Source organism: Coenobita brevimanus, chromosome 75, assembly GCF_032717465.1.
Source record: "Coenobita brevimanus isolate Jiangsu-jjx chromosome 75, ASM3271746v2, whole genome shotgun sequence".
Lineage (NCBI taxonomy): Eukaryota > Metazoa > Arthropoda > Malacostraca > Decapoda > Coenobitidae > Coenobita > Coenobita brevimanus.
Window position 1 is genome coordinate 10,682,696 of NC_137028.1, and position 13,838 is coordinate 10,696,533.

At 40.4% G+C, this 13,838-nt stretch overlaps 1 protein-coding gene across 1 annotated transcript in view; it reads right to left on the bottom strand.

The window, feature by feature from the left end:
- SMC6 (Structural maintenance of chromosomes 6) overlaps positions 1-13,838 on the bottom strand; it is a 256,438-nt gene that overhangs the window by 97,580 nt on the left and 145,020 nt on the right. The window contains exons 15-16 of the mRNA XM_080278837.1: positions 11,892-12,023; positions 7,711-7,830 (exon numbers count right to left, since the gene is read on the bottom strand). Of these exons, the coding sequence (XP_080134963.1) occupies positions 7,711-7,830; positions 11,892-12,023 (252 nt within the window). The remainder of the gene's footprint in view (positions 1-7,710; positions 7,831-11,891; positions 12,024-13,838) is intronic.

Sequence of the window (13,838 nt, forward strand, 5' to 3'; positions counted from 1 at the left end):
GTAAGAAATGGAATCTAAAGGTAAATGTAGGGAAGAGTAAAGTTATGGTCTTCGAGAGAAATTAAGTAACTGAATATACAGAGTAGTTGGATGTGAAAGAAATGGAAAATGTGAGTGCATTTACATACTTGGGTAGTGTGATGAGTAAGGAGGGGTGAAGTGCTTGAAAGGATACAACAAGGAAGAATGGTTGCTGGTTCTTTGAAAGCAGTGATAAGAAACAAGGAAGTGAGCATGGAAGTGAAAAAGTTACTGCAAGACAGTATTGTGATACCAACTCTAACGTATGGAAGTGAAGCTTGGACCATGCTGGAGGGACACAAGAGTGAGAGCAGTGAAAATGAGTTATCTGAGAGAAGCATGTGGAGTCACAAGGAAAGACAGACTGACAAATGAGGAAGTGCAGGAGCGTTGTGGTGTGGATGAGGATGTGATAGGAAACGTTAGGAGAAACACACTGAAGTGGTTTCGCCATGTGGAAAGGATGGAAAATGAGAGACTGACAGGGAGATGTGAGTGAGGTGGATTGGGGGAGAGGGAGGTAGAGGCCAAGGATGAGATGCAGGGAAGGAGTGGAGAGGTATATGAGAGAGAGGGGAGTGAGCAGGGAACAGGACAGTGAAATGATGGGAGACAGGGAGACATGGAGGTGATTTGTTTGTGGCCACCTCTCATGAGACTGAGGCATCTGGCAATAGATAGACAGATAGATAGATAGACCTGAAAACAGTGCCAACATTAGGAGGGGTACTGTGCATACGGTTGTGTATAGGTTGGGTGATTTTTGGTTTTCAATGTTCTTTTTTCTTATGGTTTTCTTGGTGTTAAGCATTATTTTGGATATTCTTAAGTGTGTTTTGATGTCTAAACATGGCAGATTAACCCGAAAACAGTGCCAAAACTATGAGGGGTACAATGTACTGTATAGTAGTGTATAGGTAAGGTGTTTCTTGGTTTTCATTTTTTATTTTATTATGGTTTTCTTGGTGTCTAGCATTACTTTGGATATTCTTGTCTGTGTTTTGATGTCTCAATATGCCTGAATGACCAATAATCACTGCCAAAGTAAGCAGTTTTTTTTTTTTTTTTTTTTTTTTTTAAATGCTAGGAAGAAGGAACCAAAGGCCATGAGCCAGCAATAACTGTTCCCTCCACGAGAAAAACAAAACACACAAGAGAGCCAAATTCAAGATCCGATCATTTTGAGATGCCTGGACACACTCCATTTACTCCGTTATTGTCAAAGACATTATTGGTGAGATCCTGCTGTACATGAATACGTAGACAGGAAGAAAGAACCTTTGAAAAGGGTATAATTGACAAATGTAAGGAAGAATCCAAATTGTTTAATATATCTGTTAATGGCAAATTGAAACAAAAAGAAGGAATCACCAGATTTAAAGTAGAGAGAAAGTAGAGAGAAAGGTCTATAAAGATGTGGCAATGCAAGCTGAAATAATGAACAAATGTTTCCAATCAATTTTCACTAAGGAAAGGGATTTTGTGAAGGAGGAAGGAGTGACTAAAAATGTATTGATAAAAGATATAAATGCGGAAGTGCTGGAAGTGTATAAATTACTGGAAACTCAAGATGTAAGGAATGCCCCAGGACCAGACAGAATCTCTAACTGTACTGATGGAATGCAAAGAACAACTGAAGGATAAGATTTGCGGTTTCATCATGTGTTCTCTGGAAGACGGTTAAGTGCCTCAGGAATGGAAGAGGGCTAACGTTGTACCAATTTATAAGGGAGGAAACAACGAAGAACCACTGAATTACAGACCAGTGCCGTAAAATTGTGTGAGAGAATCCTGAAAGACAGATGGATAAAATATCTGGAGATGAACATTTTGGCTGAAAGTCAGTTTGGATTCAGAAGTGGAAGATTGTGTGTCTCCAACTTGTTGAGATTTTGCTCAAGTGCAACTGACGTGCTACAGGAGAGAGACGGTTGGGTGGATTGTGTATTTAGAGTTGGAGAAAGCCTTTGACAATGTAACCCACAAGCAACAAAAGTGGAAACTGGAGCACAAAGAAGGACCGAAGGGAAACCTCTTGGAGTGGATGAGAGACTTCTTAAGAGACAGACAAAAGAGGACAGTAATAAAAGATAGGATGTCTGGATGAAGGGAAGTAACAAGTGGAGTCCCACAGGGCTCGGTGTTAGCGTCAGTAATGTCCCTGATTTACGTAAACAATATGGTAGATGGAATGAACAATTATGCAAGTCTGTTTGCTGATGATGCAAAGATCATGAAGAGAGCAGAAGTTAAGGAAGACTGTAAAATGCTGCAGGAGGACCTGGATAGGATTCATGATTGGAGCCGGATGTGGGAAATGAAATTCAACGCAAAAAATTGTATAATATTGGAAATGGGTAAAAATACCAAGAGGCCATCACCATTATTTGTTGGGTACTAAACCAATCACAAAAGCGAGCGAAGAGAAAGATTTGGGAGTGCTGGTCCAGGATAGTTTGTCACCTGAAAAACACATTAACCCTTTGACTTACCAATGATGACCTGGGTCGTCATGCGTTTGTCAACCTCTGACGTCAGTATGACGACTTTACCCGTCATCTGATGTAATCTCTAAAGAAATATTTAGGGAGTCGTCATTTTTGTTGGATGACGGGCAAAAGTCGGTGGAGCTAAGCCTGCCACAGCTAGTGCATGCATGCTCACTTGGTTTGCTTGGCTCAGTGTGGTGTGAGGTTCGTACAGCTCCTGACCTCCCATTGAACACTTATGCTCCTTTTTCTCGCGTATATATGCAGTGTTATTATTTAAGAAAATACACCAAATAATGCAGTATTGGAAAGGAAATTTATTCTGCTACGTATTGAAGCAAAAAATATTATTACTTCTTGAGTTTTTTTTTTTTTTTTTTTTTTTTTTTTTTTTTTAAAGGACAGTGTACAACTTTAGCATGTCAGCTAACTTCTACTCACTTTTTTTGCATTTTATTTTGTATATACTGCCTTTTTGGACAATGTACGACAAAGCAAAACTCATCATCTTCAAAATGAGACCAAAATGGCCTTTCTGTGACGAATAGTAACTTCCCTACGAGCGTTAGAAATAAAATATCTCTACGCGACTGTTCAGAAAGCTCTCGAGCGAGAGTTGCTTACACAGCCAGAATGTACGCTCCTCCCTTTACGGGACAGGGTTAACAAGACAGAGATGTACAATCTCTTGATTAACATAAGAGTAGCATTTCATTACTTTTTTTTTTTTTTTTTTTTTTTTTTTTTTTTTTTTAAACGGAGGAAGGAAAAACAAAGGAAAAAAAAAAAAAAGGCCATGTGCCTAAAGACATCCTCCATTCATAAAATACTTACAACAATTGGATTTAAAATCAAGAGGGTTAAATGTATGTGGGAAGCAACTCCCAGACAGTGAATTCCAGAGAGTAGTAGTTCTGGGGATAAATTAATTTTGATCAGCAGAGGTTCTGCATTGTGGGGGAGAGAGTGTGAGTTCAAGGGCGCTCCCAGCTGCCCGAGTATTTTGGGAGAAAATGTGAAGGGGAGGCACAATTGATGCCAGTTCATTAGAGCGCTTACGGTAAGAATATCGATAAAATAGTGCTAAAGAAGCAACATCTCGACGTAATGATAAAGGAGGAAGGTCCTGCGTTATGGCAGGATTATTGATTAATCTAATGGCTTTATTTTGAATTTTGTCCAACTGCCTCTATGCAACCGCTCCACAACCACTCCACAGTGGTGAACAGTATTTGATCTGAGAACGCACATGACTTTTGTATATTGTGGCCATCTGCTCGTCAGTGACAAACTCACGAACTCTGTACATAAGTCCCAGTTTTTTAGAAGCATTTTTAGCAAGGGATTTAACATAAGCTGTCCAGCTTAGGTTGGGGTTTAGAGAAACACCTAGGATATCAATTGCAGTGGATATGGGAATACTGACATCATTTAAAATAATGTGTGAGTCTAAGGGATTCTTTCTATTGGAGAAATTAATGTATTTAGTTTTCTGAGCATTAAATGAGACCAGATTTTTTTGTCCCCCAATGATTAATTCAAGAAAGGTCCTGGTTCAAAGAAATTGCTGTGTTTATTTGGGAATTTATATCAAATTGTGTAAAGGAGGTACTAAATGTCAAAGAACTATGAAGGGTTGAGTCATCAGCATAAAAGTATACTGGGTTGTGCACGACAGATAGGAGGTCATTTATATGAATGAGAAAAAGGGTTGGCGCCAAAACTGGTCCCTGAGGTACGCCAGCATTTATGGAATGAAACTGAGAATAAATTCCATCTACCATGACCCGTATTTTTCTTCTATGAAGGTAAGAAAAAATTAGAGGAACCAGTGATGCAAGGCCATAGTGTGACATCTTAGACAATAAGGCCTGGTGCCATACTCTGTCAAATGCTTTTGAAATATCAACTGTGTGTGTTTCACCATGTTGGTCTATTGTTTTGTTAATCTGATGGGTAAGAAGGCAAAGAATATCTACAGTTGAACGTTCCTGTCCATATCCATACTACTGATCATTGATCAATTTATTGATTTCTAGATGCTTCACTATGTGTTTGTTAATTAGTGTCTCAAAAACTTTTCTGAGAACGGAAGTTATTGCAATTGGTTTATAGTTTGATGGATCAGAAGTTGCCCCCTTTTTAGGAACAGGATGAATATTTGCTTCTTTCCAAGGGGCTGGAAAAACTGAGGTGTGGATGCATAAGCAGAAAAATTTTGCTAATACAGGAGCCAACACTGAGGAGCAATTTTTAAGTACTATTGAAGGAATTTCATCTGGACCAGCGGCTTTGTCTGCTGATAGATTGTGTAAAACGGCTTGTACGTGTTTAGTGTGAATCATGAAAGAAGGTATTTGTGGGGAATCAAAATCAAGTACAGGAATATTATGATTTTCTGAATTTAGGGTTGAGTTTGTTGAAAAATGTCAACAAGAAGGTTGGCCTTTCCGTGTGGGTCACTATTTTTCCATTGGGGGACTATAACGGTGGAATGGAAGAGGTGGTAGTGAGGTTAGTTTTAAATGAATTAAGGGTTGACCAGAATATTTTGTTATCATTTGGATTGTTTAGTAGTTTGTTAGCTTGTCTATGTAGAAAGTTCGATTTAGAAAAATTGATAATAGTTTTGGCATGGTTTCTGATATTTTTATAATAGTTAAAGGCTTCTTTGGTTTTGGTCCTGGTATAAGTGTTATAGGCTATTGTTTTATTTTCTGTTACTCTAGCACAATTGTGGTCAAACCATTTAGGAGAATTACATCTTTTTCTGTAACTATAATGGGGAATGAATGTTTCCATGCCGACTTCAATGAAATCCTGTATGTGGCGCAATGTGGAATTTGCATCATGGGTGAAAAAGGAGGTCCAAGGAACATCCATGAGAAAATTTTGAAGTCTCTCCCAGTCTGCTCTGTCATAGTGCCATTTAGTCATCACGACAGGTTCAGAGCAGGAGGGTGTGGTAGGTGTGAGACTGGTGGCTTGAATCGGACAGTGATCTGAGGGGGGACTTCACTTCGACATTATAATTATCTGAATTGGCTGTTAGAAACAAGTCCAATAGGTGGGGATTTTGTTCGGGGTTGTCTGGTACACGGATGGGTTGACTGACTAACTGGGTGAGATTAAATGAGTCTGCAAATAGCTCACATTCAAGACCAGAGTCATTAGTTCTGGGTGAATAAGTGAGCCATTCGACATTATGGACATTAAAATCACCCAGAATAGTAATTTCTGATGCAGTATTAATGTTGAGGACACTTAGTTGTGAAGACTGAGAGTCAAATAAACTCGGCTCTGAAGAGGCATTAGGGGAACGATAAACACAACAGAAATACTTAATTTTACCAAAAGAATTTAATTTGCATATAGAATAGTCGAAAAAAGGACAATTAAATTTAGTAATCTCCTCCAGGGCAATATCTGATTTAAATCTAGCTAAATCAGCGGTGGAGCTTACTTGTGTCTCTGTCAGAAATAGCAGATCAGGGGATTCAAACTAGAGGAAATTTTGAACAGAGTTGATGTTGGAGTGAAGTCCCCTAATATTGCAAAAGAAAATTTTACTGCACTAATGAGCAGGTTTAGGGTGCCGCAACACTGGAGCTGGCACAGTCGCTTGATGACAACCGGGAGGGCCCTGTGCAGACAACCCAGCCCTGCCGGTGGTGGTCATCCGAGAAACCACCGCACTGATTCCCAGTATAGCAGCAGCCATGGTTCTTTTTATGGGGGGGAGAACAAGGATGTGTTGTGGAATGAGTATATGTAATGACAAAATCAGTGTTTCTTGGAGAGAGGATAATTGGTTTAAGGTCATGTAATATAATGTGGATGTGTGTGTTGTGTAAAGATGGCAGCCTGATGCCCTCCAGTGTGTGAGGCAGAAAGATGTGTAACCAGCTACCAAGGCTTAGGAGAGAAATTGGAATCCAGGCTATTCCTTGAGTCTCCCGTGACCTTGGCGGTAGTACTTCCCTGGGTGGGGCCATGATCTGCCCCAGGTTGAAATATGCGGCAGTAGTGTGGTCCCCACACAAAAAGAATGATATATACAAGATCGAGAGAATACAAAAACAGCAACCAAGATGGTTCCTACCCTGGCAGATCTGTCGTACAGAGAGAGGCTGGAAAAGTTGGATATGCCTTCCTTAGAAGAAATGAGAAAGAGGGGTGACATGATTGCAGTGTTCAGGGCCATGATGGGAGTAGATAAAATTGACAAAAAAGATCTGTCTGTATGGGATGGGAGGGGGGTAACAAGAGTACACAGAATGAAACTGAAAAAGCCAAGTTGCTTGAAAGATATCAAGAAATATAGTTTTCCATGTAGATGCATAGACCTGTGGAACAGCCTGGACAAAGAGATCATCCAGTCTAAAAACTTAAATGAGTTCAAAGGATAATCTGACTTACTGAGAAACAGAGACAGGACCCAACGAACTCAGCTCATTTCCTGTATATCACAACTATGCACGCACGCACACGCACACACACACACACACACACACACACACACACACAATTTGGGAACACCCTATCTTTCCTTGTAAAATCTGATACACATATAAAAGACCCATGGAGAAGAATTAGCCTACTGATTTTTAAGGCTCAGTGCAATACACTATCAAATGAAATGGCCACCTGCTAAAATCTCTGCTTAAGCTAAATAGACTAAATCTAGTTGACATATACTAATACTGCTAGTCATTCTGTAATGACTAGTTTCTTGTAAGTAATGTGAGAAGGGTGGAAGCTGACAAAAGAGGGGAAAATCTCAAAGCCTGTTTTAACCATAGTATTTTCCCTCTACATTATGAACTCCCTTCCTCCCATGTACACGGGAGGTTAAGTGTAATTCTATAAACACGATGAAATAAAAGTACTTCTCCCTTCAACTTACAGCTGTGTTAAAGATGAATCCCTCATTGTTACAATAACTGAATGTACCATGTTTGTGCAGGACAAGCCCCTTATCCTTAGTCACCTATAAGCCCCTAATGAAGGAAAAATGGATTATGGGTTCTCCAAGTACCTGTTTTCTAATGTTTTACATAACCTTCATGCATGGGTGGTTCTACTTTTTTTAAGTCATACCTTCTAAAAAAAAAAAAAAAAAAAAAAAAAAAAAAAAAAAGTAAACATAGTAGTACAGAAGTACAGTGTGAACAGATACTAAAAACAATAAGGTACTTACTGTAATACTCTCTGCCTCTTGAAACAAATTTCTTTCCTCTTTTCTCAACTTCTCATAATCCGAAGATATCTCAACTAGCTTCTTTTTACTTGTCACTATTTCACCTTCTGTCTTCTTTAGCTGTAAAATTAAATATTTAAATAAGTAAACATTATTATCATTCCATCATCAATTCCTATCACATACGGTAGGTATACTAGTAAAGTATTATTTGCTGTTTCTGTGTTTGAGAATGAGGGTCAAGTGTGAGGATGTGGCAGCCTTAAGACATTTCTGTGATGACTATTCCCTGTTAAAGGGTTCCCTGGAGGGAGCAAGATGTCAGAGATGTAAGATGATGATGATGCTCTGATCCCAGACTCATTTTGAACTTACAACTGATGGACTGCACTTTTTTCAGCCACTTGTGCAAGGTACTCCCAGGGATCCTTTCCTGCAATTACACTGTAAGTGTGGGATGCATGAGATAACATAATGCACTGTAGTGTGGGAGGCTGCATTACAGTGGGGGTTACTGAATTATTTTTGTGTTTCTTTTTACACTGGTACTTAGGAGGGCTAATAGTAAGTTCTGGGATTTTGTTCGTATTTTGAAAACTATCATACATTCAACATAATTAAGTGACTACCTTTAAAATAGTCTCCCTCTTAAGACATGAAAGACTTTTAACATTCCTGTTACTTCTGGAAGCACTGCCGAGCCTGTCAATTTCTGATTTCATGGCGGAGATTAGTGCCCCTCCCTGGAAAACAACTAACTAAAAATACAAACAAGAAGCCACGGACCAGGACTGACCAAAAGATGACGACTAAGGACCGAACAAAGGACATGATACGGATGGCGACATGGAATGTAAGGGGTGCAAATGATGAAGTGAAAGACTGTCCAGGTGCTTGAGGGTGCGAAAGTTGATGTATCTAGATTAACAGAAACTAAATGGAGAGGTGACAGTGTGAGAGAATCAGAGTATGGACAGGGTATATGTGCAGGAGTAGGTGAGAATGAGAGGGCAAAAGGAGTGTGTATTGTTGTAACAGATGGAAGGAGAACATAAGAGAATATGGATCATTTGGCTCAACGATTGTGTGGGTAAGACTGAAAGTTAACTACAAGCAAAATTTTGCACTAGGATGTTGGGATGTTATTTGAAGCTATTTTTACTCTTGAACAAGTTTATTCTCACTGAATTTCTGTACCTTTACTCAACAATTTTGTGTATTTTTATTAGCTTATTGCACAAACACCAGCTAAGATTATAGTATACAATTTATACCAATATAACCAATTTCCAGGGGGAAATTTGGCTGAGGAAATGTTTTTCTATGTACACGTGCAGAAGCAGACATAGCTAGGTTCTCCGTTCGTTCACGTCCCAGAAACTTACTGAAAACTTATGGTTCTCGAGAGGGTTAAAAGATTCAACAGAAGTCAATTGCCTCACAGGTAGTGGCACTTTATACTACAACATAGGGCAGTACAGGAAAAAGACAGAACTCAGAAAGATGACTTGTGAACAGCTCTAGGTTCATCAAGGTGCATCTTCATTTCGTAACATCACACCTAGGTATGCTGCCAAAGTTCACCATGCAACAAGATACTTTGGTTTACCAAACCTGGAAACCTTGAAAGTAATAAGGCACAGTTTAAATTCTATGCCAGCCTTTACCAGCAACCAGTATAACTAAATTAGACTTAAGGTAGTTGGGGTTCTTGGGGAAAGGCCAAACATAAGATTTGATGCTCTGTTCAACAGACTGAACCTTTTGTTGTAGATTAATTGGCCATAACATGCTGCAATAATCAACATGAGATGGCATTAATATAATGAAAGACATCCCTGAACTCACTAGGTTCAAGGCGAGAGGAATTAGATCCATAAAACCACTGGGGAGACTTCTGAATCAGTACCTTTGGTTCAGTTGAGTACCTGGGTTTAACTGCTTGTGCGCAGGTTGACTAGCTACATTAAAATCGCCTAATTTGCGTATCTGTAAGCCGTGGATTTGTAACCCGCAGTACTTTGCCCAACCAGTCCTTTTTCTTTTTTTTTTATTCCGCAGAAAAAATAGAAATACACGGTTCCTAGATTCCAAAGTGGCTCATTTCCTAGGAGAATTATAATAATCGGGCACCCAAGATGTATCCCACGGCTGCTAGCCAATCACAGACAACCTAGACCCAGCAGCCAATCACAGCCCGGCCCTGGTGGCAAGTGTGCACACTACACCCATCATGTTTTGTTCACCTCCTGTCCTGCCAACCACCAACTACGTGTGTTCCCTCGTGAGTTCTGAGTGCTACCTGTTTTTCTTTTTTCTTTTTCTTTATTTTTTATTTTTATTTACTTATTTATTTTTTTTAAGGTTACCTCTCCCTGGGCTCTGTCATGTCAGTTCTAACCCCCCAAGGCGATGTTCGACCCAGCTGGAGTTGTTTATTTCCATTAAATACATGCACTGAACATTTCTAAGATTGTATGTTTGTGTTTGCTGTTGTCTAGTTAAGTGTAGGCAGGGTGCTGTAGGGGGGGTTCCACGGGGGTCCAGACTAAATATCCTTTTTTCCCACTGGTTCTTAACTTTGTAAACCATGGAATTCGTAATCTGCAGGTAGGTACCAGTCTCTAATTGCCACGGATTAGGTAACTTGACTGTACTTCTTGGCCATGTTTGTGTTCAGATTTTGTTGATTGGGATATGTCTCAGTACTGTCAAAAATCTCTGTTTATTTCTACTTCTGCAAGTGGGGTTCTTGATGAGATGCTTCCTTTTGAAACTCCCCTAAATATGGAGAGTCAGTCTGCCCCTTCCCATATAACAACTAACTCAAACAGCCACCCCTTACGGGATTATAGCATTTGGCTATAGATAAACAGATAGATAGTTTGGAAAGATGTCACGTCTATAAGTGCATAGGTCAAAATCCATGCTGAGATTTAAACACATGAATATGGCAGGTGATATTCTTCATCATCATCATCATCATCATTTAATCCTGTGTTGCCCCATGAGATGCGTAGAAGCCCGGAGGTGGGCAAGTTGGTCCTGACATTTAAGATGTGAGTGACTGGCCCCATACATCCCTGAGTGGCATTACGTGAGCAATAAACCCCAGCCACCCCATGGATATAAACCTACACAGGCTCAATCCGGTTGGACAGCCTTAATTAACCACTAACCCGCCAGGCATCACTGCTTGGTTATATGGTTACCACTCAGCAATAATAAATGGTTTCCTGTATAAAGTCACCCATAGATAGAAGGAAGAGGAATGAATGAAGGAAAGAAAGACAGAAAAGGAAGGAAGGAAAGAAAGAAGAGTTGTCACCCAAGAGCAGCACTACATAGAGTGGATGGTGAGCACCCCCACCTACCACAACCCCTTCAATCCAATGATGTATTGCTCTTGTTATCTCAAGACAACTTTATCCAGCTAAGAATGGACTTTCTGAACTGGAGGGGTTAGATACAGCCCTCCTTCATGCCTTCATTACAAAAGGTCTGTCCTACTTCAAATACTTTAAATCATCTCGGTAGCATGAATAAATTAATAAACACAAATAAACATATAAATCATATTCACTCCCAACAACAGGGAAGGTCCCGTGGAGAAACTGAGAAAATAAAGGGAGGGGTCTACAGATCTGGTAATCAATGTAGGAATGATACAGGTTACAGACTCACTGTTGCCAGTAAGAATGGTGCTGTAAAAAAGTTGAAGAAAATTGAGGGAGAGATCTAAAAGTCTGGGAATGAAGGGAAGATAAAAGTTATGGTTAGTGGGGCAGACAGATGCTCACTGGTGGTGGGCGAACAGGTCCTTTGTGTCATATGCAGGAAAGGGGTTTGCAGTAATTCCACCTTGCATAGGGTGAGAACTGGACTGTCTGAGAGGGAAAATTTGATAAAATACTGGGATGCAGAAAGCGGGATAAAGAATGAACTATCTAGAAACAGTCATTCATTATCATCAAATATAATCTTACAATTAACAAAAACAAGTATGGTACTTCACAGTATACTGCTGATGAGCAAAACAGGAGAGATGTAGGAATGGTAGCTTTGCTTGTGATAAAACAGTCAAGTTAAATTTTTATACAAAAATATACTAGAAAACTATGTAAAGTATCCAAAGTCACAAAGTAACTGATCTGGGGGAAAAAAAAAAAATAATAACTTACAGTTTCCTCTTCCTCAGTAAGCCTGGCCTGCTGCTGCTTGATATCTTCCTCCAGCTGAGACATATCTGGTGGGGGTGGTTCCTCCTGGTTCTGTAGCTCTGCTAGTTTAAGGCGCAGCTGATCCAGTGTTCTCTGAGTCAGGGGAAGCCAAATTCAGAACATGTTCAACTAAGGAACAATTATGATGTAAGGTTATATAGTAGCAATTCAACAAACATTGTATATTAGGAATAAATTTTACAGAATTGAAAACACCAGTCTTATGTAAAACTTCTTTCCCTTTCAATTGGATGGTTGTGGCATCCATCAGGAAGTTAGTTGGAAGCCACAAACAAGCTCCATCTGCACTGTGGGGTTAAGAAGACACAGTTCAGACCAGTAACCAGGTGACTCAGCAGCAGCACTTCATGGATCTTTGCACTGCTCAAAAGAAAGGTACTTAGGTTCAATGAATGCATCATTCTTTTATGGACCATACACTATCTAGCTGCATCACACCATGCCATTATTCATTTTCAAATGCTTTTCGCATTCCTTGACCAGCTTCTCTGCTGACTTCCTCCCTTCTGCCTTTTCACTGTAAGTTACTCCATCAGGGGACTAAAATTTCATCAGAAGACTAAATTTCTCTTCGTTCTTCGTTTCATTTCGTTTTTGAAGGCTCCAACATCCTTGAATGCATAAGCCTTGGTCACCTAATGACAGCTCTCCATGCTGTGTAATCTTGGGCAGCTTCCCTATTTAGTCCCTTATCCCTGAGGTCACACTTAATGACATCGTCTCAGGTCTTTTCGGTCTCCCTCTCACTACCCTACCTCTTACATTAACACTTCCCACTTGCTGCACCAAATTATCATCCCCTATAATTTCAGCATGCCCAAACCATCTCAGTCTACCTCTCCACATTACAACACCAGTACACTCCAGTCCCATCCTACCTCTCAACTCTTCCATCATAAACCTAGCCCTTCCAGGTCTTGAAATCAGGGACACACCACAAATCCACTTGATCAATGCCACTTCTGTACGTCTGAGCCTGTGAATTGCCTCTTCCAGTATTGCCCAGGTCTCACTACCATACAGAATTACACTCGTAACACATGCCGCTGTCACGAATTCGCGCAAGTGTATTTATACAAATTCATGACATTGTACTTTGGTGAGAAAACCACAAATTCTAGTGGAATTCCCACTGGGCATCACTCAGTTCAACGGTCCCTGTATGCACTTCAATTGGGATGGTTTTCAGAACATTTGTCCTGTTTCATAAGTGACCATTCTTATGCACAACATTAGTGCTTTCACTGATTTATTGCGTGTGTATATCGTTCACCCTCTCTCAGTTGACCGCTGAAGTTAGGCCACACCTACTTCCAGTGAACACAGCCATCTCTTGCCCCCTTTCCCAGTTTCCCAGCTTTGGACCGCCTCAAGGATAGGATCGTTTGTGCCCAGCGCAGAGCAGCGTCTCCGTTGTACAGCGAATTCCTGGATCTCCACCTAACGGTGATCGGCGAAGTGAGCTTGCAGCGAATAGCAGCGCTTGGTGTTCATCACGCAGACACCCAGTCTTTCATAGCAGCTCCATTCCCTCCACTGACCAGTATTTCTGTTCGTTTTTCTTGGCTAAAGTCTGAACAACAACAACAACAACTCCCAAACCCTTGCACTTCACTTCATCTCTCCACTTCCTAAATCTTTCCTCCACCACAAAGACTTGTAAGTGTCTAAAGTGGACCTCACCTGTGGCTGAGTTTCCTGTCTAAGCGTCAATGATTACATAGCTTCTTACCATGTTTGTGGACATCATCATCATCCACACCTCCTTTTCCACCCCTAGTGTGGTGAGGTAGAGTTCAGTGGGCCAGAAGGAACCTATCTATCTATCTATTGCCAGACGCCTCAATCCCGTTTGGGGTGGCCACAAACAAATCGCCTCCAAGTCGC